The sequence below is a fragment of the Molothrus ater genome, chromosome 1 (assembly GCF_012460135.2).
Source record: "Molothrus ater isolate BHLD 08-10-18 breed brown headed cowbird chromosome 1, BPBGC_Mater_1.1, whole genome shotgun sequence".
Lineage (NCBI taxonomy): Eukaryota > Metazoa > Chordata > Aves > Passeriformes > Icteridae > Molothrus > Molothrus ater.
Window position 1 is genome coordinate 85375 of NC_050478.2, and position 25187 is coordinate 110561.

General features: G+C 45.4%; 1 protein-coding gene across 4 annotated transcripts in view; it reads right to left on the reverse strand.

Moving 5' to 3' along the window:
* SMARCD3 (SWI/SNF related, matrix associated, actin dependent regulator of chromatin, subfamily d, member 3) overlaps window positions 1-25187 on the reverse strand; it is a 75696-nt gene that overhangs the window by 27251 nt on the left and 23258 nt on the right. For 3 of the 4 annotated variants that reach the window (XM_036400275.2, XM_036400284.2, XM_036400265.2), the window contains exons 3-4: window positions 11799-12010; window positions 8723-8765 (exon numbers count right to left, since the gene is read on the reverse strand). In XM_036400275.2, the coding sequence (XP_036256168.1) occupies window positions 8723-8765; window positions 11799-12001 (246 nt within the window). In that variant the 5' untranslated portion in view covers window positions 12002-12010. Of the gene's footprint in view, window positions 1-8722; window positions 8766-11798; window positions 12011-23162; window positions 23301-25187 lie in introns of those variants that run through there. The other variant, XM_036400257.2, reaches the window with a different exon arrangement.

Here is a 25187-nt window from a genome sequence, read left to right on the forward strand (position 1 = left end):
TTGACTCTTTTTGTTTTGAGATGGTAGAATACCTGCTCTACTTATAGCAAGACTAAAACTTTGGAAAAGCAGAAACCACAGATACTTTGGAAAAGTAGAAACCAGAGCAAAAACTCTGTTCAGCTTTAGGCAAACCATTATAGTTTTAACTGCTTATATGCTTTCTCAGAATGTTAGTATCAGCAGCATAATAAAAGAAATATGAGCATGAAGAGCAAGCATTACCCTGGAAACATCAAGGAATTGACAGACAGCTTGCAGAGCAAGGGCAGCGAGGCACTGAGTGCAGATCTTTGGACACAACAAAACACCCCAATGTTCCTGTTCTGCACAGATTAAAAGATTCCTCAGTTCCTTGCCTGAAGAAATTAATGATGGTGTGATACAGTCAATTAAAAATTCTGGACCAAGAAAGTAGTTTCAGACCTTTAAGGCCAAGTGCCATCAGAGTCAGTTTGTGAACCCCCTGGGCACAGGGTGCAGCATGGCCTACAGGGCCCTTAGGAGAGAGCCTGTGCAGCACAGATGACACAACCTTTCTGGCTGGTTCAATGGGCACTAGACCAGGATCTAATCAAATTTCTAGGAAGTTTGTAGAAACAGCAGAAACTTTCAATAAATATTTTTATTCCACACTTTGACATCTTTTATCACATGAAAGTGAAAGGGTTATTTCCTATTCCATTCCTTTAACCAAACTGGATGCTAAATATTACAAGATGCTAAAAAGCACAAACACTTTAAAATCAGCCAAAGACAAAACTGCATCTAATTCCTTGAACTGCAAATGGCCGCAGGTTGGGAGAGCATTTGAGAGAAGAAATGTACTTGCTGTGTTTGTATTCTTCTCTAGGGATGTGTTATGGTCACAGCAAAGATGGGATTTGGGCAAGATCAAAGATCAGGCCAGTTTTGGCAGCTCTCAGTCCTTTGCTTTCTCACCCTACTACTGGAATAATCTTTTGGAGGCATGACAGTGCGTATGTGATAAGGATCTGTGCAGCCTGCCTAATTCCTTCCCTTTCATGGTTTGCCCTAACAGAAAAGTTCATGGCTCCGTGCAGGTGTACACTCTTCTACTAAAGTTCCAACTATAAATGCAAAAAGAGTGTTTCAATACTTCAATTCTCCATTCTGGCCTTTCTCTGGTTGACAAACTCCAGAAAGCACCTAGCAGAACCAGCATCTCATCAGCCATGGTTTTGAACATATGAAGTTATACTTTGTCTTAGAATTCCATGGACAGCTGGAAGAGATTACTATTAACATTAGTAAGACAGTGTCCCTCTTTAGGCTGCAGTTATCCTTCTAGTATGAAAATTCAAACATTTCAAACGTTTATAAATTACTAAAAAAATTGTTACTAAATTATGGATTTTTATCTTTGATTTTCACAAGATTTTTTATCAGTGATGACAAAAAAATGGCCAACTTGCAAGTGGGGGAAATGTGGACAGTGTGGAAGGAATGACATGATGGGAGACAGTGTGGGGGCCCCACCACACCTGCCTGTAAACAGATGTGCAAGGCTTGTGAGACAGAATTGGAGACCGAGGAACAGCTGCAACACTACAAATTCTGGGATACAAACACCTTTGGAAAGCTTTTATGGCTGTCACAGTACGACAGCTTGGAAGGCAATGACAGCAGTCAGCAGGCTGGGGACAGCAATGAGGAAGCCTTCTGCAAGAAGATGAGCAGCAGAAGGAGAGCTAAAGAAAAGCCCAGGTGCGGGTCTGGTTCTGCTGCTCACGTCCAAAGCCACAGAGAAGGCTCCACGCTGCCTTTGGCTCCATTGCTCCTGGCTGAGTGCTGTCCTCAGGCTCCCAGAGTGCCGAGCCCAGGCCAGGCAGGGCAGCAGGGCTGGGCAGAGGGACCCTGACAGGCTGCACAGACAGGACGGCACCTCAGCACAGGTGAAGGTGGGCACAGGAAAAGCTCTGCTCCTGGCATGGAGTCACACCCACCGGGCAGGGGGACAGGTGGGCATCGCTGGGGTACAAAACAGACTGGCAGGAGAGGAGCTGGGGGCCCTGAGGGACAGACAACAAGGGCAGAAGGACTCTGAGGGGTAAGGCAGCCATAGCAAAGGTCAGCTGCAAAAGGGGCTGCATTAGCACAGGTTTTGCCATCGAGCCCAGGAAAGAGGCTCTTCCTTCCTACTCCACACTGGAGAAACTGGATCTGGACCGGTGGGCACAGGAGCACAAAGATGTGACATCTTGGAGCGAGGCCTGCAGAGGACGGTGGGGGCTGGAGCACAGACCTGCCAGGAGAGGCTGCAAGAGCTTCTCCAGCCTGGAGAAGAAAAGGGAAAAGGAGATTGCCTGGGAGAGTGCGATGGCCATGGGGACTGGTGAAGCACAGACAGGGCCAGCCTCCCCTTGGAGGTGCGTGAGATTAGGGTGAGAGGCAACAGAAACTCGCTGCAGCATGGGCAATTCACTCCCTATAAGGAATTGGTTTGTAAAAAAAAACCTCTGACAGAACAAACAAAACACATTATGGTATTAAAACCTTGGAACAGGCTGCCAAGAAATGCTCTGGAGTGTTCATCCTTGGCTGGAGGTATTCAGAACCCGTCTGGACAAAGTCCTGAGCAAGCTGATGTAATTTGAACCTGTTTTATACAACAACTGGCCAGCAAATCTTTCACTGGTCCTATTGTTGTGCACCTCCAGGATCCCAGAAAAAGCTCAGTAAATAAAATTGGATCTATTTCAGGCAGGAACAACTGGAGCTGCATTCTTCATTGCTTAAGCAGGACAAACAAAACAGTTTCAGTAATCTTGATTTTTTTTAAAAAAAATCACTAATAAACAGAGATTTGGCAGTGTCTTGAGAATTAGGCTACCCGAGAACTTCTGTCTTTGAGACAGGTAACAAAATCCAAAACCTCTTCCTCCCCCAAGTTTGACAAGCTCAATTTGATCCTTAGCCTTTTTTACTACCTACGGCAGACGGACATAACCCACACATTTCACATGTATTGCTGAGAACCAGAATTTTTATCTTAAGTGGCAGTGACTGAAGTCTGACTTGGCAGATACTGGACAGTTTCCCTGCTGAGAAACTTTAGACTATAGCTTATTGACAAAAGTGTCTCTACCACTGAGGCTTCTATGGTCAAAGAAAGACAGTTAGGGGCTGACATTCCTTATAAATAACAACTGTACCACCCTACAACCCCTAAGAGAGAGTGGTTTGAGGAGGATTTCTGACTGACTACTACAGGGCTGGTAACACAGTCCAGTAAAACGGCAAAAGCAGTCCATGTTCTTGGTCTTCCTCTCTTAGGACCTGACAAGCCATTGCTGTTGCTAGGTCCCCTCAGAGGCATCCCTCAGGCTGAACAAGGCCAGTTGTCTCAGTCTTGCCTCATGTGCTGATCAAGGCATTCAATCAACCTGACAATCATCCGCTGACCTCAGTCCAGTTTGCCAATGTTTTTCTTGAATTCAGGATCCTAAAACTAGACACAGTGCTCTAGCACTGAGCTAACGAGTATGGAGCAAAGAAGGGTAATCAAGTCCTTCAATCTCTTGGCTATGCTCCCGGCCACAGAGCTCTGGATACTGTTAGTCATCTTTGCTGATAAGACATGCCCCCGCTCACACTCAGCTCACTGTCCACCAGTGCCTGCAGGGCCTTTCCAGCAGTGCTGCTCCTCAGCCAGGTAGCCCTCTTCTTTCTCAAGGAAGAACATTTGACTTAGTTCACTTTCACAAAGTTCTTGTTGGTTCATTCCTCCAGCACGTCCATAAGCATATCAACTGGTTTCCTCACACAGAGATTGGTGTCATCTGTAGATTTTATAAGCAAGCATGGCACTGCCTCCTCCAGTGGCAAGGATGCTGGACTGAACAGCTGCTGTGACACATCCCTGCAGCACTCTGAGCAACCATTAGCCACCTTCTCAGCCTCATCATCCACCCACATGGCTGTCAGCCCGTTTAGACCAAAATGTCCCAACCTGAATACAAGACTATTATGTATGAGAGAGTGGCCATGAAAGGACATTGGCCAGTTCTCTCAGCTCCCTCAGATGTAGCCTGTTGGATATCATGGAGTTGTACAGGTCAAGTTTCCTCAACTAATCCCTGGCCCTATCCCTGTCCAGTGTCTCCTGTTCCTCTTGGATGTGTTCACTGATCACAGGGCATAGGAGGCATCATTAGTGCAGACTGAACAAAGAAGGCTTTGAGTGCTTCAGACTTATTGTGTCTGTCATCACTGGATCACCCAGCCCACTCAGCATGGAGCACGCATTGAACTTGGTCAGCCTTTAGTGCAAGAGTAGAAACTTTTCTTGTCCTTGATGTCCCTTGAAGATCTCAGCTACAGCTGAGCTTTGACTTTGCTGATACCATTCCCTGCAATGCCCAGGCAATTGTTCTAAACTCCTCCTTTGTAACCTTGTCCCTGCTTCACTTCTTGTACATTGCCTTTTGACTTTGGGACCGCCACTGTGATTACCTAATTCTGGGCTCCTCATAAATCTGCTCATTTTCCTGCATTTAAAGCAGGCTGCTTTAAAGGTCCTTAAAGACCTCCCAGATTCATTGAGACATTTTGCCCCTCAGAGCTGCTTCTCAAGGAATCACACCTACCAGTCCCCTGAATAAGGCAAACTCTGCTTGTCTAAAGTCCAGGGTTTGTACTTGACTACTCTCCTTCCTCATCCCTGGCAAGATCTTTAATTTCTTTATTTCACAGTTGCTATATCTAAGGCTACCACTGATTATCACACCCCTAACCTCTTCTTCGTGCATGAAAGAATGGCAGATCCAGGTGTTCCTCACCTCTGGTTGGCTCAGATGGAGAAAGAGGTGGACAACAGCCATGCAGTGACCAACCCACAGTAGGACAGCTATTATGGCATGGGATCTGTGCAGAGAATTCCACATGGTGGTCAGTGAACAGCAGCAGCAAAAATTGACTAAATATTGTGTAAAGGAAAATGAAGTAGAGAAGATGAAAAGGAGAGGACAGGTGTACAAAACCCTGTCAGCACAGCCAGACAAAAAGTCCTCAAGAATTTGGGTCTGAGTGAGAAGAACAGCAGCCAATACTAAGAGACAAGCATGCCACAGAAGGGGGTCAGTTTGCTGTTTCAAAGTTGAACTCCACTCTGCAAGTTCAACAAGGAAAAGCAGAGATGGGCACAGCTATGGAGCCAGAATGGTTTTCAGCTGAGATTCTCGCATCAGAACGGGTAGGCAAGGAAGCCAAGAAAAAACAGAATGGTGGATCACGTTCACATCTCCCTGGGAAAAAATGTAATGACTCAATACTAAGAGAAAATAAGACTGACCAGAAGTAATGAGGAGGCAAGGCCTGGAGAAAGAGGTACAATCTGAGGTGCAGTCATGTGTCCCTACAGACAGTTTGTGGTCTGAGGTCGAAATTGAGGCACAACTGTGAAACCTGGGTCACAAAGTTAACATCCGTTCCAGAGATTTAGGAACCCAGCCATGAATGAAGATGCCTGTGAACTTCTCCAAAACTGAATGAGGATTTCAGCGACAGCCAAGTGTGAACAAGGGAAAGATCCAGAAGTGAGGAAAATAGGGCAGGAAAGAGCCTGCTGGACAGAACTAGAGTCAATGTTAAATACTCTATAAAAAATTCTAAGCCTTGTTATGTTACAGTATGTCAATGTGAGCGTAACCAAAGTCCTTGTGTTAAAACTGCATTTTAGACAAAATATATGCTGTCAATAGAATCAACTTGCATTTAAGTAAAGCATTTGACATACAGTCATAAAGACACACACTCCTAAAGACTGAAAAATGGGGGTTGGAGCAAGACCTGGCGTAGGAAAAAAGTGTTCTTGTACAAAAAAGGAGAAGTATGCCAAGAAAACTTAGTAATGCTAAATTTGGGTGTCACTGTCATTGCAAGGAAGAGGACAGTACAGAGAATGTAAGGAAGCTCAGAACTGTATAATGGAGATGGGATCATATATAGCATTACAACACACAGGATCATGCCTCAGAGTCTAAATCCTGCTCTAATATGGGAATTCATCAGTTGCATATGACAGAAAGTAGAAATACTTGTATTAGCCAACCACAGAATGACCAGAGGCTGTATCAATGTGGAAAGGCCAAAAAAAAAACCAACAAAAACCCAAAAAACCCCACAAACAAAAACAACCAACCAACGAACAACAACAACCCAAAAAGCACAGCAATCCCAATTTGTAGTGCTATTTCCAATAGAGCTAAAAATGCAGGAGCAGCATTCAAGCATGGTGAATACCGGCAATCTGTAATACTATGTATAGTTCTGGTTTCTTGAGAGGTTGATTTAAAGAGGTTTGAAAGACATTAATCTAACCAGGATCAGAGAAAACAAATGACTAAGAGGATTTCAAGAGAGGAGCCTCTCTAACTTGGCAAACTGAAAGTAATTCCCTTGCCAAGCCTAGCAAAACAAAAAAAACCCCAAGCTGCCAGATCAAAAGTATGTTTCAGGTAAGGAACCTAACTAGTCTTGAAGTGGCAGTTGTGTCATGGCTTCCAAGACAGAGGGAATCAGACTGCAAGTGCCAGAATGTCCCATGCAGTTCCCTAATCCAAACTTCCTACTTGCAAAGTTTGCTGGGCTGAATTTTTCATACCATTATATTCCTGCAAAATTAAATCCTTCTCAAATAGTTGACCTAGAGTGGCTCAGTGAACCTCTGCAGCCAGCAAAATGCTCCGGGATTATGGCACAGGCTTGACCAGAGAGCCTGGAAATCCAACAGGAGGTTACCTGTGCCAACTGCTGAGTCATTATCGCAGCGAGGAACAGTGAGAACCCACCTCCTTTCCACTACTACATAAGATCATTTTCAAGAGTCAAATGTATTTAATGTCTTCCCCTCTTCCCTTCAAAGTTCCCAGAAAACATAAACAAGAGTCTGCAAAAAATCTGTGGGTAACAGATGCTGACTGGCCGGAAAACATTCCGTAGGTAGTTCCAGAAAGCTGGAACTGTTTTACCCATGTTTCACATGCATTCCACAGCCACCAGTGCACACCTTCCACTTGACAGGACAATGATGTGCACAGCATTTCTTCATCCCACAGATGGTGTAAGGGATTCCTGACACTAACTGCTGCCTAAGAGAGTACCTTAACCCAGACAGAGGTCACATCATTGATACCACTACTGCAGCTGCACTCATAAAAACCCCACTGCAGAGGAGACTTCTAGCAAATGCCTTATTACTCCATCAGTTAAAGCTATTGGCTGGCAGCAACAGAGATACTGAAAAGCAAGAATATTTGGTGACAGCATGGCTCTGAAAGCATCTGTAGAGATTTCTGGCACACCTATGTAAGGCTCTACCTATTAAAGAATTATCATGGACTTGGTAAACAGAGTCAGTGATCTTCTGCTGGCAAAAAAGTTTGATTACCTCTTACACCTTTTAATCTTATGAAGGCAACACACAAAATAAAAACTGAAAATATAGACACTCCCACAACCAACCAACCCAAAACAAAACTAAAAGCATCTTGAAATGGTCATTTATTTCTAGCAAAAGCCTCACTGTTCAGGATGTATCATTGTCTATGAAAACAGTTTGTGTGGGACAGACAAAACTGACAGTACAAGAAACTTAGCCTTCATTATAGAAAAGGTACAGACCACCAGCAGAGCAGGAATGAGGCTTCAACAGAATTACCAGGGAGGCTGCAAGTCATTCAAAGGTCTGGGTTTAATGGTAGCTTAGTCCTTTCAAGACAGCAACATAAGAGATCTAATGGCTTACATATGAAAGGCTCTGCTTCCAGAAAGTGGCAGGAATAACAAGAGAAGAAGTGATAGCATAGCATCAGGAGTACCAAACTGGGCTCACCTCTTTGGATGGCTGGTAGTAGACACCTGTGAAATGTCACAGAAGTGACTTTGGAGTGTGCCAGCAAGTTTGGGCTCACTTTAGCAGTGGAGCTTGAAAACTTGAAAAGGATATGGAGGAAAAGGACACACCTGTCCAAGGGATTCTGAGTCCAGAAAAAGCACCAGAAGTCAAAGCAACTTAGATTAGGATGTGACAAAGGTATGTATTTTGAAGCCTTTAGGGACCAAGCAGTTTCTTGTGAACTGTACTGAAGAGGATAAAGAAAAAGAAAAGTATGGGAATAATGAGAGAGGAGAGCAGAGAGAAATCCCAATGTTTAGAAAGGAAGTAGAAGATGCACTGAGGATCAAACATAGGCAGACACCAGAAGCCAGACATATCCCCAGGGATAAGAGAATTAGTAACTCTCCAGACAATACCGACCCCTCGGACTCTGTTGTTTACACAGGTTCACTTCAGCCCTATGGTGACACAACCATAAAAGTCATAACCTGGCAGCTCCACTGGGCCAGGAACCTGAGTCTGAGCCCAGCCCCAGAGGTACAGCACACTGTGGAGCAGGTTTTGGCCAGGCTCAGCAAGGAGCAGGAGCCGTGTGAGCCCCGAGGGCCGCGCTGGCAGCCCAGCGCCGCGGAGCCTCCAGCAAGCGGCAGTGCTGGCTCGGCTAACCCAGGCGCGAGGCCGCGCAGGCCGGGCTGCTCCGCTCCCAGCCCCCAGCCCAGCCTGCTCTCCACTTGCACCCACTGCCTACTTACTTTTTAATTAGATTTTTAAACAAAAAGTGAAAGAATTTTCTAAAATTCCTCTAATTACACTAAGATGCTGAACTGATTGTGAAGGGAATAGGAAATGAAAGCGACTCACCCTCTGAGGGAGAATTTTGTCAGCCATCTTCCTCCTCTTGGCACTGTACATTTTTTAAAGAAAAAAACACGTTACCATGGTGACAGATCTAGGAGTAACGAGGCCACCTGCTAAATTATCCTGACATCTCCACATGCTGGTGCACAGCTGTGCATGCATCAGCAAAAGGGTCTCACCCATGCCCAGGACCTTGTACCCCTTCTCTCAGCAGCCTGGGGAGGCAGTTAGGTAAGAACAAATCAGGGCTGTCTGTTATGCATGCTGGAAAGAAGTCTGTAAGTTCTTTGATCACAGCATCTTCTGTGGTGCAGGGCGGCAATATATGGCAGTGCATGTGCACACACTGCTCCTGGGTACAGACGAGCATGCAGAGGACAGTCTCACATGTGGCGTGCACAGACACACCTACACGTGTGCACATCTGAGTGGCTGAGAGCCTGCACATGGCACGTCAACTTCTTCAAACAGACAACATGCATTTATTCCATCATGCCCAAAATTAAGTGCTGAAGAACACACATATATATGTATTTCATATGATGTATGAAAACACACACATACTCACACCCTTCCTTCATATGTACATACACACTTGTTTTACTTATCATATTTGCATGAGTGATGGATAAAGGTGGAAGACCTTACATTTCCACATTTTTTCATCTTTATGAACACAGAAGTGGGAAGATGTATGTGTGCCTGCAGTGTGTATACATACTGTGTCCGTACCCATACACAGGCACATTTCTATAGCTATGCTTTTAAAAACACACCTGTACTCATGTACATAAACACAAATCTGCGTGTGCCTGAGAAATGCTGCTGTCGGGAAGACTGCCTTCAGATTCTAAGAATTGTTCATGCCCACCAAACCTGTCACCCAGCTTTCTCTAACAGAGGCCAAGAGGGAATTCAGGTTCCATCTCTTTAACTTGTAAGGCCTTTATCTTAAGCAGGAGATTAATCACTCTGTCTGTGACGGACAAATGGGAGACAGCAAACCAGCTGCTGCCACTCTGCCATGTCACAAAGACACCCCTCCTTTCCACACTGGAAGTCATCAGCCGTGTTTCCATGCATTGATGCGGCATGGTCTCTTCCTATGTTTGTTAATAATGAGCCAGGGCTGAAATACCAGATTCTTAAGACTCTTCCCCATGCCCACATAAGCCACGGCTGAGGAAGTCTTTGTGCCTGGAGGTACAGTGGACAGAAAATTCAGTTACACCCAACTTAATAGGTGAACAATGTCCCTTTTAGAAGTGTAGGAATAATGGGAATGGAATGTCACATAGTGTCAAACTCCAACACGTTCCACCGCTCACAAAATGAAACCTGCACCGAAACACTTCACAGAATCTGGAAGTAAGGGCTGAGCAACCCCCAGCCTCCCAAAGGGATTGGGATACCTGCAACAACCCCATAGGCTTGCAAATAAAAAGCAAGAAAAAAACAAAGCAACACCCCCAAACAATTTGGATCTCAACCAGTTCTTCAATAATCTCTTACAGAAATGAGATTTTTGTCTCCACTGAAGAAAGGACAAGGGCAACTTTCTTGGGCCATGCTAAGAAACATGGAACTCATTTTACCCCCAGAATTGGACCCAAGGTGCCAGAAAAGTGTGCCTGAAAAACACATAATGGGAAACCACAAGGAGGTGGAAATGAAAAAAAGGAAAACGTTCAATACAATATCTGAAGGGAAGGCATGGCAGAAGAAACAGAGAAACTCTGAGTACCCAGGCAGCACTGATGTGAACTGGGCTCAAGGCAGTAGAGATCACTGCTGGGTCTCAAACTAGAAACACTGAAGTTAAAAACAAGGGAGGGGAACTTTTTTCTGTGAATCAGGCCACCAGCTTTTAGCAAATACTGTCCTCTAATGCTCCCTGGAAACTAGTTAGTGACTAAACTTTAGCTTAATTATCCAGCAGGGGCAATATGTCGGGTTATATCCACCCTAGGACCTGAAGCATGGGCATTATTTTGTGGCATTATTTTGTGCAGTTTCTTGGAGAACCTCCTGGGAGGTGCTACAGAATGTGCATTTTGGCTGGTGCTGGGAAAGGTCTCCAAGAGGTTCATGCACTGCTTGTGCTCACATGCTGCACTCACACACATTCCTTCTGTGTTCAACCTTTTCAATTGTAATGTATTAATACTCCCAAGATCAGTGTCCTTTCCAGATGCATCCCAGACACAAGCATTCCCAAATCTGGCTTGCTGATCCAAGGTATATAACCTGGACAGAGCAGGGCTGCTGAAGAACTGAGCTTAGAGAGTCATGTTTTACCTCCGGCTGGATTCCCTGACCCACCAGAACACTGCCTGAAGCTGTGTATACATCTATAATGATTCTGCAAAAGGCAGCCCACACAGATGACTGCACCCTATGTGCGTGTGGATCCCACTCAACACTCAAGACTGATAAGGTCTAATGTGCTGCAAAAAGAAATTAGTTAACCTATTTAAGACAGAATGTATTCAGCAATGTGCAAGGTGGGCATATTTCAAAAAGGAAGTTCCACACAGAAATCCCTCTAATTTTATGAAATTACTTCCAGTGCATATTTATTTACTTTATATGTAAAAACACTTGGGACAACTGCAAGTTCTATGACCACTCTTTTGAGTGACCATAGCACAAGCATTCACATGACAAACCAAAGTTTTTTCCACTTGTGTCATTTACAAGCTACTAGGTTAGCCAGTCAGAAATCAGAGCAACTATACAGAACAGGCAACAAATAATACAATAATTGTACTATGTTAGAAGAGAGGTGTTCATTAATCCTAAAGGCTAAACATACTCGACAAATTTATGGCCTGACACACCTGCAAAGTAAAAGCAGAATAACTACAAAACCAGACATTATTAAAGGTTGGTTCGTTGAAGACCATTCACAAACAAAAAAAAGGTAAAATTTACTAATGTTTTTCCTGCTTAAAAAACTGTCAGTGCATAGATCTTCTATTCTGTCTTATTTGTTCTTAAAAGTCTTATCTACTGCTAAACAGGTGCCATCTTTGTTTCCTCAAATTGTCCTCCTGTGTTTTCTTTCCAGAACACTCACCTCCTAGCTCGGTTCTGAGTAGCTTGCTGCTGCACTTGCTGCTGCACCTGCTGCTGCTGGACCTGCTGTGGTGCCGTGCGTTTTCTTGTTGTTTCCATCACAGTCTGGGGCATCCCGGGTCGCACCGAGGGGCTTCCGACATACGGGGGGCCTGGAGGACCCATGGGAGCCCCCTGATGGGGCATTCGAGCTCCTGATGGCATCCCAGGGCGCTGGAGGAAAAGCGAAACAGAAAGAAAAGCCCGTTTGGTTCCCCTTTCTGCAGCTGCCAAGACATTTGTACCTTATTGTGCCACAGGCCCCAACAGATTCCCCATTCTGAGCGCCCTGATGAGCGCTGAGCAGCAATACAAAGCACGCGCGCTCTGTGACTGGTGCATCGTAAGTATCAGGGACAGGTATTCAGGGATAAAGCACACAGGAAACAGGGAGGCATAGCACTAGGCTTGGGAAAACACTCAGTGCTCAGCAGCATACCCAGACCAGGTCACAGCTGAAAGCTCTACCTCCAGCCTGGATGGGAACAGCCCATGGCAGCAACACGCAGCTCACAGCGGTGCAGCTCACGTGCTGCTGCAAGCACACTCCGCTGCATGCGCTGCACTGCTGAGCAGTATCACAGTGGTGCAGCTCACATGCTGCTCCAAGCACGCTCCTGCTGCATGCACTGCACTGCTGAGCAGCACCACAGTGGTGCAGCTCACATGCTGCTCTGAGCACGCTCCTGCTGCATGCACTGCACTGCTGAGCAGTACCACACTGCTGCAGCTCACATGCTGCTCTGAGCACGCTCCTGCTGCATGCACTGCACTGCTGAGCAGTACCACACTGCTGCAGCTCACATGCTGCTCCAAGCACGCTCCGCTGCATGCGCTGCACTGCACTCAGAGCAGGCGGCTCTGAGCAGCGGCAGACAAACCAGCCCAGGCAAAGCACCAGGATAAACATTTCCCATTGAGAGCCTTCACTTCGCCTACACCAGAGAGCAGTGTAAATTCATAACGCAACACAAATCCTTTATAAAAAAGGTCATGTCTCTGATCAAGACTTTAAAATAAAATTTAAAAAAAAAGAAATGGATGTGGTAGTTTGTCAGCAGCCCCTGTAGGCATTCCAAAGCTCTGGCATTTATGCTGTCTTCTGCATGCTCTTGAGAGACACTGGGTCAAATCACAAGCTTAATGCTGCACAAGACACCCAGTAAATTCAATTCTGAATTCTAAAAGCTTATAGCCATCAAAGAAAGCCACCAGTAAAATAATGACTGCCTGTAAAATGCAATTCAAACCAGAGAGATGAGCTTAGTCTCATAATGAGAATTATCAATATATATATGTCCACATACATGCAAAAATGACAGACACACACTCTCTCTAGGCATTTGAACCAGGATGAAAATAAGAATAACCATACAGCAAATGCCCTCTGAAAGCCAAGTCCCTCTACAACGTCTTTTAAGGAAACCAAGAGGCAATGGCATCCATTATGGATAAACAATTGGTTAAAGGATAGAAGTGAGGCAAAAGTGATTGGTTCTGAAAACAAAAGAAAGGCACATGTAAACTTCTACTGGGACATCTCCTTTTCAGGATATTTAAAACAACCTGGGGAAAAAAAAGAACCAAAAAAGCCAGGAAAACCCAATGAAGTGAAGAAGTTTGTTGCTTATGCTAAGTTATTCATGTTGATAAGGACGAAGGCCAGCTTCAAGAACTGCAGATGGACTTTATGAGACAGAATGAATGCTTAAAAGGAAGATGCAAATGTAGTTCAAGGCATATTGAACTGAATTACAAAAGGGGAAAAAACAATCCAAGAATCACAGACAAAGCAATGGGTCCTAAGCTGCTGTCCAGCAGAACCTTGTTTAAACAGACACTTCCAGAAAATATTGGTTCACTGGTTACTAGAGGTCAAAATAAATCATAAAGAAAAGAAATAAGAGTGGAGGGAACAGAGGATATCAGTGTGCCATGGCCATGGTGTGTCTACAAATGAAGTTCTGTGCGCAGCTCTGGCTCCTGCAGCTCTCCTTGTTTCAGCAGAGCAGAGCTGAAACAAGGACAATGAATGGCACAGAAATTCTGAGCATATGGAACTGCATCCAGGGAAGTAAAGGTAAATACATTGTGACTTTTCATCTGGAAAGAGGTGATCCAAGGTGATTTAAAGGGGCATTTGCCAGAGCTCTGCAGAACTACGTGTGGCCTGGGGAGGACAGTCAGGTATTGAGTGTTCACTGCCCCTGCCAGAATAGCAAACCCTAGCCACCAGCAGAGGGGTCAGGCTCACAGACCACTGGAGAAGTGAGTTTGTCACACTGTGGGTATCAACCTGTGGAACCCTCTTCCAAAAGGGTGCTTACAACGTGGAAGACATACTTGGCTCAATAGCTGCAGACTGTGAAAGCACTTGGGAGAAATACACTCCTGGACTCCAAAATGAGGTGGACATGTGCACCCCTGAGGGTATGCAAGCCAGTCTGCTGGGGGTGGGAAGAAAATATTCAATGCACAGTCAACATATATCATTATTTTAAAAAGTTTATATCATCTTTATCTCATAATTTCTATGATTTCTAAATATTTATATATGTATTATAATAAAAGATAGTTCTAAAAATAATTTGGACCCGCATCTCCAAATTGACCATCCAAATCCACTATAGCTCCCAAAGCCCCAGCTCAACGCCCTCCCTGATCAGCACAAGTCTGAGATATTCCTCATGCTTGTATCTATAAAGGAAACTGGAGAAAGGAGAGGAATGGATGATCAGCAAAGAACCAATATGGGCTATAACTGGCACGGACAGAGCAGCAAGGCAGGAGGGAGGAGAGTCACCAGCACAGGAATCCACGCGGGTGAATTCAGCAAGTGTCCATGTTAGAAAGCAATGGCAGGTGTGGCCACGGAGAGAGCAGCAGACAGACCAAACTGCACCTTTGTGCAAAGCTCCAAATGCCTTCTGCCGTGAGCCTGGAGCCCCAGAACAGCTGGAGGAGAACAGGGCTCTCTGTTCCCATGCATGAGCCCCAACCCTCTGACACAGGCAGAGTCAGTGGACAGAAATGGCCCAGAAAATGCTCCTCTCTTGAGCCTGCACTTAAGATGTGTCATGTGTCAAGCCACACATTGTGGCCTCCTTCCAGCAAAGGGCAGAGCACTGGGCCAGCTGCTGCCTGTCAGTCAGCTGGGGACAGCTGACAGTCACTCAGAAGAGCCCAGATCCTGAGCACAGACATCTCACGGAGACTGACTGGCTACATGGACAAAACTGAAGGGCCACTTTGGTGCTGCTCTAAAGGACAACTCAGGGCTTGAAGAACAAGGTCAGCAAGCCAAATCTACTCTCAGTCTTGGTCTTACATTTTTGAACTTCCTTCAGTTCCTTCGTTAAGCACTAAAATAGAGACACAGAGAAAGGACAAACATGAGAAAAGAGAGGCAGCTCTAGCAAAAGAACGTTCAATCTCATCCCTTGACCGCCTCATTCCTTCGCCTGTTCTCATGTTCCTATCTCTGAAATCACTCACAGATAAAGTATTACTCACTATGCAACTGTGCAACTGTCTTCCTTCTGCAAGCCCACCAGACTCCCAAGATACAGAAATGCTTTATCTATTTAAACTTTGATAAAAGAAGAACACACAAGCAGTATCTCACCATACCTAAAAGCTTATTTTGCTCTCAAACACAAGTGTGATACAAGAGAGTGATGGACAATACTTAAAATTTTTCATAATAGTGACATTAAAAAAGAAAAGTCCTCATACTAAAGAGTATTCCAATACCATTACGGCTTTTGAAAGAGATCTTGAAGGTGCATCTACCTACAGGTCAGGATCTGTCTCTTCCCCCTCTTCCTCAGCAGGATGGAATCTATCATAAACAAGAAGCATCCATAGGAAATACTGCAGCGCAAAACAGCACTGATACATCCTCCTTCCTGGAAAATCATCTACCTGAGGCCCCCATCCCTGACCCATCTCTGTTTGTACCCACAGTCCTATCTCCTTTTTACCTCCATTGATTCCATTTGCATATATTATTCTGCACAAACACCTCACTGGACCGAGGGCAAAACCACTGTTGGCCGTAGGAAATGAGAAAGACCACAGCCTGTCCCCAGCTGAAAGGACCACTCTCACAGCTCTGAGAAGGTGAAGCAGAAAACAGAGCAGCACAGCATCAAGGCAAAGACACAAAGGCACCGAGTTCATGCAGGTATACTGGTCCCCAAGAGTTCTGCTGACTGCCTGTGTCCATGTGCACAGCCCAGCCCTGCTCTGGCTGCAGCTGTTCAAACCTGAGCATGCTGTGAGTGCAGCAGAGCACCACCCCTGACACCTGCCCCAGAGCCCTTCACTGCTGTCCACTGATCAGCTCCCTAGGCCGTGTTCGGCTTGCCTGCTGCCCTCCTTGCCTGAACTTCCTGTCACATCAGAGCTCTGCCTTTGTCCTCTCTGGCATCCCTAAGTGAACTTCTGTCTGACAGCAGTAACAAGACAACATTGGAGCAGTGTTTTTCTATGTTCTTCTGCTGCGGAGTCTTTTCTCAGGGGATGTGCATCACAGCAGTCAAAACACAGAAGCAGAAAAAAGGAGTCCTGTCTGGACAGACCAGTAAGAGGAAAATAACCTGGAGAATTGACAGGTGAAAGTAAAAGAAAGCGTCAAGAAAAGTAAAGCAAGAACACCCACAAGAGGCCTCAGAAAGACTGAAGAGAGAGCCAGGAGTTGCTGCATTGCAGCTGAGTGCTGGGCTGCACCTACAGCAATCTCCTGTCCTGGCAGACTCCATCCACCTCAGCACCACACACGTGGCTCTTATGGCTGGCTCGTGGGGAACAGCCACCAGCTTCTTGTTAACAGAGACACTGACAGATTCTGAGAATAACCACCACCACCACCAAGTATACAAACAGCACATTTCTTAACTAAAAAAGAGCCTCCAAGAAAAATGGAGAGAGACAGTTTAAAAGGGCCTGGAGTGACAGAACAAGAGAGAAGGGCTTCATACTGACAGATAGTAGGTTTAGATTAGAAGAAAATTCTTTACTTATGAGGGTCATGAGGCCCAGGTTGTGGCTGCCCCATCTCTGGAAGTGTTCAAAGCCAGGCTGGATGGAGCTTGCAGCAATCTGGTCTAGCAGAAGGTGTCCCTGCCCATGGCAGAGGGGTGGGACAAGATGATCTTTAAGGTCCCTTCTAATCCAAATCATTCTATGATTTCTATAGGGCAAAAACATAAGCAAGAGGAGATATCTGATGCTTTCTGGAAGTAAGAGTGAGTAACTAGAAGTACACGGAACCCTTAAGAAATGTAGACTAGATTGATACTGTGTGATGGCAACAAGTTTCTGACTGCACAAATGGTTTCCAAACTGGATGCGTTGTTTCAAAATGGGCTCTTAGAAGTGCAACAAATAAAACTGGTACAAGGCTTCTCTCCTCTTCAAAAATACAGATGCTACTTCATGAGTTCCCCTTTTCAATGTCTATGAATCTTTTAGAGGCTTAGTAAGCTGGAACATCACTATCGCAGTTCTTGCTTCCTGCCATATTCACCTTCCTCCATTTCCCAAAAGCTCTCGGTCTGTAAGTCCAAGTGTTCCAGGTACCACACACTTCAATATAATATTCACAACAATCCAGAAGTCTTTAACTAGGAAAACATCCCATTTACAGAATTGGAACATGAGATTAAGTTCAGTTCTATTTCATGCATGTCTGCTCACAGTTCAGAATAATCTGCCACTATGTTCAAGTGGTGCACTTGGATGCAACCAAAAGAAAAAAACCAAGAAAATCTTTGGAATTGAAACAAATAAACCTTACAGACCAGCTTTGAGTTCCACCACTCATCTCATCATACCATTGCTGTGATCTAATGTATAGAAGGGATTTTGTGTGAAGAACGACCAGAATGCACCTCTTGAAAAGTATGGCTTGGGGAGGGAGAGGAACAACAGACCTCTGCAGCACCATGACTGGCTTGTAGACAGAAGAAGCTGGTCAAGAGCTTGTTGTCTCTTCCCTTACAATAATCAAACAACAGTTGGCAGGATCAGATAATTCCTTATGCAAGATAAGCTGAAAAAATGTCTGACACAAAACACTGACTGCTAGAAGCTTAGAAGGGTTCAGGAAGATAGCATTAGACTAACATCCATAAATAAAATCCACATAGAGGCACTACACAGAGGGCAGCTCCGGGTCAGAAAGCTCCCAAGCTCCAAATCAGAGTATTTGTATGAAGGATCACCAAGGTTTTGCCTTGTTCCTGCACTTCCATGCTGCCTTCACTGCCCCCATTCTGCGCGGGATACTGAACGAAACGATCATCTGACTATTTTCATAGTCCTACAGTATTTTTTTTTTTAGAAAGAGAAGAGCAATTCAAACATCTCACAGATCCATTGTATCCATACACCTCCATTGTTTAACAAGCCCACATTGCACAAAATCACATTGATCTCAAAGCCTTGACTAGCATTTATGATTTTATTTCCTTCATTATGCATCAACCTTTTTCTGTTTGACAGTCTGACATCAGTCCACGACTAGAAAAGGACAAGCCCTCAATCTCTACCAGCAGCTTGCTCACATGGCTGAACATTGTACAAGGTTTTCACTCTAGCTGTCCCCTGCAACTACCTTCCCAATCAAATTCCTTGCTGTAAGGTTTCTAGATTTGTCCAGGTTGCCCCAAACACCTCCTTGCTGACCACAACAGGGAACATGCACACAGCAAAGCAGTGCCTCCATTCCAGGCCCATTCCCTGAGGATGCCCTTGCAGAGAGAAGCACGCAGGGAGCTCTGTGGTAGAGAGTGGAACAAACTGTCCAAAACAAACAGTTCATGAGGCTCTTTTCTAGCCATTCCAGTGTTAGCTGGCTTATGCTCTGACAAGACAGTACCTACACCCATGACAAAAGAAAAATTAGTAGGATATTTTTCATTAGCAAAGTTCTACTTTTTTCAAACTTGGCCATACTCTCTGCACCTTACTATTGCCAGTAGTGATCTCTACAACCCTGTGACTGAGTGGGAGGAACAGTCACATTTATTCACTTAAAACTAAAACAGAAAACTAAACACACAAACTAAAAACACCATTCAATTTTGGGAAAATATCTTTAGTTTTTCCCATCTTAATAAAACCTCCATAATTTTTATAATATACTGAAATATGAGTCCTCGAGGTCATGCAGTTCTTCCTCCTCTCAAAGAAGTACTACCGGTACCTCCATCATCTTTGATAGATGTTTACTTCTTTAACCAGAATCCAAGAGCCTCCAATGAGAGAGATTTTACATATTTACATAATCAGTCTCTATACTTAGAGATTATAAATAAAACCAAAAATACCCCTATTCCCTCACTGATGAAACCTTCAGAGGTGTCCCACTACTACTGCCCTCTGAGTTTCCAGTACTTTGGCTTTTTAGTCATACAGATGACAAAACCAGAAAAACATTATTGTTAAGCATATGCCACGGATTTACAATTGCTTCTGCATTATTCCCTGCCCCACCTTCCAATCAGGCTAACAGTTTGTGTGATTTCTTATTAGTTAGACACTAGGCAGCTCACAGGACATCCAGACCTTTCTCCTGAAGAGTGACATTTCATTTAAACCCACCCTGTATCAGGAGATGCAAAAGTCATATATGAAATTCCTTGTTTACTCCTTTTTCCCAATCACTGATAAATCTGTTATAGATCCTCCATAACCATCAGACCTGTTGTTTAGTCTGTTCTAACACTGACTAGTTATTTATCATATATATTAAATATTTGTTTACATGCTGGCAATGCTCTGACACTCTTCTTTCTCTGCTGTAAATGCCATTTCATATGAGAGAGTTTATGTATTCACCATAAAATCCTAAGACCAAATTTGAGAAGTAGATAGCCAAACAAAAAGAGGGCTGAGGATAAGGAAAGCAGTCACATCACTGACACACAGGTTTGTATGAATTAGCAATCTCGGAGTGGAACTAACATTAAACTGTAGAGATTAACAGGGACAATGAAATAACACCTATTAGCAGAAAATAAATATGGATAAGGACTGATATTGCCATAGAGAGCTTCCTAAGCATAGCAGAGAGGACAAAGACCAAGATCACTATGGGAAAAAGAAGGTGATTTGAACTGACAGCAAGCACATTGCAAATACAGCTATGACTCCAGAGTTAAGAAAGGCACATAGACCTTTCCAGGGGTATCTGGTGGATAAAAGGCAAGAAGATTGGCTTTGGAAGGAAGATAAAGTGGGAACAGGAAAAGGACACAGCAGCAGATGAAAAAGGTCAGAACAACGGGAGAAGAAAATGAACCTCTCAGCAGGTTCTTGTGTGCAGATGACACAGCCAAGGTCACCAGCACAAGGCACCAAGCAAAGGCTCCTGCAACCCAGTCACAAGAGGACAGCTGTCTGGACAAGACCAGCACCACAGACCTTCTCAAGACTAAACAGGCAGATACCTGTTTGAGTAAGAAAAAGACAAAAGAGAAAGAAACAAAGAAAAAAGCAGGGGAGGGAGACACGGGCAGGAACCATTTAAGGGATCCAGCCAGCAATGAGGCCTATGGTAGGGACTAGAGGAGAGAGGAAACTGAGGAAAGTAATGACCTGCAGCAAGACTAGTAACTCGTTCAACAAAATGCAAGGCCACAGCTGAACAGCTAGAGAAATGTCAAAAAGACTGCCTGAAATGTACTATTGGAGAGCAGAAAATGCATTGATAAAAAGATAATAAACATAAATAGGGTGATTAAAGCCATATTTGTCCATACAAATGCTAGAAAAACAGAGGAACAACAAAAAAGGACTAAGTACAGCATGAAGCCTTTCCGGGGGGGGTGGGATTCTTCCCACAGAAATGATGTGCAGGACGTTGATGAACCTGAACAGGAGTAAAAGCATAGCAAAAATAACTAAACAGAAAGAGATTTAACCTTTCTAAAAGCCCAGCTGCTAACCAGAGGTGTAACAAACGATCAAGGTCTCAAGAGGAGAGAATGAAGCGTCCCACTTGAGAGTTTTAACCTTTGAAAGATTTCACCTTTCAGAGGGATCCCTTCTGCCTGGGACAAATGAGGAAGAAGTCATCATCTAAGCTGGCAATATGGAAAAGCACAAAAGCAGGATCAGGTGCATGAGAGCAAAGGGCAAAGCGACCTTAGCCAAGGAGCATATGTTTCCAGAAAGATCAGGTGAATCCAAGAGCTAAGTGCCCATAGGAAATACTGCAGAATTATCCTGATAATTTAAGTGTCAACAAAGAAAAAAGGATTTCTCACAACATTCTACCTCTGTTTGCTTCTCCCCATTTTTTGAGGGGGAGAGAAAATAATTTTCAATAACCAAATTAAATAATGTTATCATAGAATAAAAAAATTAGGCATTTGAAGAAGAGATTGGTCCCTGAAATTAGAGCAGAATCTGACTCCAAGAAATTCCACTAAAGTCTGCTATGCAACTTGATTTTTCAATGAATTAATTCAGGTGTTGACACACTTTGGGCAGTAATAAAACAGAGGAGCCAGTGCTAGGCAAACTCAAGGTAATGACGGGCATGGCACATTCTCTTATTTGACAGGATCCAGGGCCTGGAGATAAAATGAAATTATAGCTTTTTTTCATCTTTTTGAAGTAATGCAAGAGTGACTACCCCAACCCATGTTTTGATCAAAATGAACCTGAGATGAGGAAAAAACTAAAGGAAAGAACAAACCAGGCACCAAAGCAGAACTAAAGGAGATAATAATGAAGGAAAAGAGAGGGTGTTACAAGAGGTGTTCAGGCACCAGGACAACAGCAAAGAAGCCCCAGCCTCGGCAACAAGAAGCAGGAAGATATATACAGATATTCCAGGCTAATGCATACATTCAAGTAAGGTACCACTAGCAACAAAACTCCCAGGGTAGAAAAGGCAGACTTTCCTGGCATCCAAATGAGTAATGGAAATGAGTTCTGCTATATTCATTCCAGTATAAATTAAAAATTTCCCAGGCTTGAGAGCCTTGCATGCTGCTTTCACACGAAGGCCAGCTAGATGTGGAATAAGCAAATTCCCATAACTATTTTTGCCACTCTTCTCGATACTAAAGGAAGAGCACTGGTGTGCAAATGCCAAGGGAAACTTTAGAAAAGGCAAAATCATCCCATCTGCCACCCTCCCAACTTGCTTCTGGTTCTGCTCAGATACAGCCATCACACTCCAGAGCACCTTGACAAACCCACAACGAAACCACTGCTACCACCTGCAGAGCTGCTTCTCCATCACCCCGAGCAGCTGCCAATCTCGCCCAGCCTGCTCCTGTTCTCTGGCACCACAGCACCTCTGCACAAGGCCACCTTAGAGTCCCTGGCCCTGCCAGACCCACCATGCCCAGGATCCAAAGGACACACACGAGATCCTACACATCTGGAGTTAGCCTGAATCAAGGACACAACTCAAGAGTCTGCCTGGAGCCCCACAGGTTTCTATGACCTCTGTACAAGAGCCCCCACCTGATGTCTTCAAAAAGGTGTCACAGGAGATGCCAGGATCCTCGAGAAAGAAGCACTCGGGAATATCAGCATCCAAATAATATTACATTCCTTTGGGCTCTTTAACAGCCTTATTTCTGTTCAATGTGTATCAATGCTAGAAATCCAAATGTTATAAATGGTGACTGCTCTCAGACACTAGAGTCATTTAAAGAACATTTCCAATGGCAGCAAAACAGGGTGAGCATTTCCCCTTAAATGGAGATCGAAGACCTGATTCTTAAACAAAAGCTGGAACATTTTTAAAGATCTGAAGGACTGCTTTAATTAAGCATGGCACCCTGAAATTCTCTCGTGGGTGAGTTTCCATAGACTGTTACAGACCTGCAGAGCTAATCTCTTCAAGCCCCTGAAAGTCACCTGTTAAGTAGCCAGAGGATACAAATGAGCCAAGACTGGAGACAAGAACCAGAGGCAGCACCCCAAGGCTTCATCAGGCTCTCATCAGAATTGTTTTTCAAAACACAAGTTTGATTACAGAACAAAGTGTCCTACAAGCCCATATGGGTTAGATCCAGTGCAGATTCTGCACCATGATCAGGCTGAAAAGCATGCTATTCACCATTCATGGAGAATCACAGCAAAAAGCACAGCACACATCCCCCCAGACACAAGCCTGTATTAACAATGAATCGGTGCAGAGGCTGGGGGTTCTACAGACCCCAGTGTTCCCCTGGTGAGGCAGCTACCAGCGCCCCAGGAGCACACTGCAGGAGCTGATCCAGCCCAGCACAGAACCTCCAGTTTCCACTCATCCCTCTATTCAGAGCCAGCCAGCTCACTAACTTTCCCGACTCACCACCCCATGGACCAGAAACTCAAAAAGTTTGCTTTTCGTAGCTTTGCGAGCCCCTCCTGTAACTTCATCTGTAGCCATCAGGGTCTGCTCAGCCTCTCTCACTCTCTCTCTTCCTCTTTCTTTCCCTTTTCTGCCTTTTTCTCCAACTCTCCCCTCTGAGTCCTGCTGGGCTCTCACACTTCTAATAGCACGGAGTGGGGAGGGGGCCCCTTCAGGGCCTTCCTGACGGCCCACTCGCGCTCAGCCTCAGCTGCTGCATTCCTCCACTGATAAGCCAGAAATAGTTTGTGCTGCCGGGCTCTGTCTGTTTACTCTGCAGGGACAGAAAATCCAGCTTTTTAAACCTCTCTGTCCAAACAGCAGAGATAAGCAGGAGGCAAATTGAAAAACACGTCTCAGTTTTCCCTGGTAGTGCTGCAGCCTCTGCTCCTCTGCATCAGGGATGGGAAATTCTGGGACAAGGGGAAGGGGGAGGGGGCAACTTCAGCAGTGACACAGAGCTCAGCACCTCGCAGAGATGTTTTCCCATTAGAAAATGCAGCAGGCGAGCAGTGGTTTTCCCTTGCTCCCACTGCTCCTCCTGCACTGCATTTCCAGGCCCTTTCCCCAGGGACCTGGCAGGCAGCACACAGAAACATTCGCTGGCAGCGTTTCCAGCATGAGAGACGAGAGCTAACCCCTCTGGACAAGAGAGAAGCAGCGGGAGGCCGGAGCTGGGAACAGGGAGGGACAACATGTGGAAGCGACGGGAAAGCAAGCGTGTGAGATCAGCAAAAGAAGGGGGTGGGGGGCAGCATGGCGGCGCAGCTCCCACGGCTTGATTCCACCCCCACTCCCGCCAGCTCTCCCCAGTGACCACGCTCGGGATGCTCTGCTACCACTGTGATGGATCCTCCAGAGACCCCAGGCTGACTGACAGACGCAGACAAATTATTAACACCGCAGCTGCTGTAAGACATCAGCAGTTCACTGCTTGTCACACAAAGCCCTGCACGACAGCGTGTAACATCCCAGGACACTGCTGGGAAGGTGAAGCCCAAGGGGGAAGGGAGAAGAGAGCAGCAGCCCAGCCCCTGGCGGCGCCGGCAGCACGGCAGCCATTCCACGGGCTGAGCGCGGCTGCTCCATGATGGCCGAGCCCGCAGTGAGGGCCCGGGGCACCGTTCTGTTTCATGCTCTCCTTAACACAGGAGGGCCCATCTTCCCTGCTCTCCCTTAACACAGCAATAGGCGAGATGTTGCCAGGTTACAAGAGGGGTTTATTCTCTTCCTCTGCTTGAAATTCTTGTCTAGGGGCTGAGAATTTTCTGGCAGGACTGCAAACAACGGGATCAGATCAGAAACAAAATTATTCTGCCCTCATCTACTAATAAAAACAAGCACAGAAAAGACACTGCATTGACTAGCAGTGAAGGGCAAGCCATGAAGGTCACATGGCCTTCTGAACATGGGGGTGAGGACAGTGACCTCCACTGATTTTTAGGGTCACCCCAATCTAAGTGCTAGTGTGTGGCAACAGCCCGAGGAATCACAGAAACTTAGGGAGGGTGAGTGTGGTTATCAGCTCCCCCTCAGCCCCTCAGAAGGAATATGCCAAACAAATCAACATAGCCTTGCCTTGTTTTGTACTGGAAAAATTCCTTAAATTCTAGCTGAACTAAAGGCACATATGACATGGTCACGTCAGGTTAACTTGATCTAGAGGGCTTTTTCCAACCTAAACGACTCTAAACGCCAGTGTGACTGGCAAGGCGGCATGCAGCTGGTATCTGCCAAGTGTTTTAGACCCCAGACTCACACAGGAATGCTGGTTCCCATCATGGGAGCCCCTTCCCTGCTCCGGGCAGACATCGTGCATTTTCCTCACACTCTGTACTAGCTGTGGGTGCCGCACTCAGACCGGCCGGCGGTCTCAGCAGTCTCGGCCCTAGGGGCACCGGCCCCGGCCCGTGCGGCTGTTTCCCCCTGGCGGGGAGCCGTGCGAGCCCCCACCGCGTGAAACGGCACCAAGGCCGGGCCGCAGGG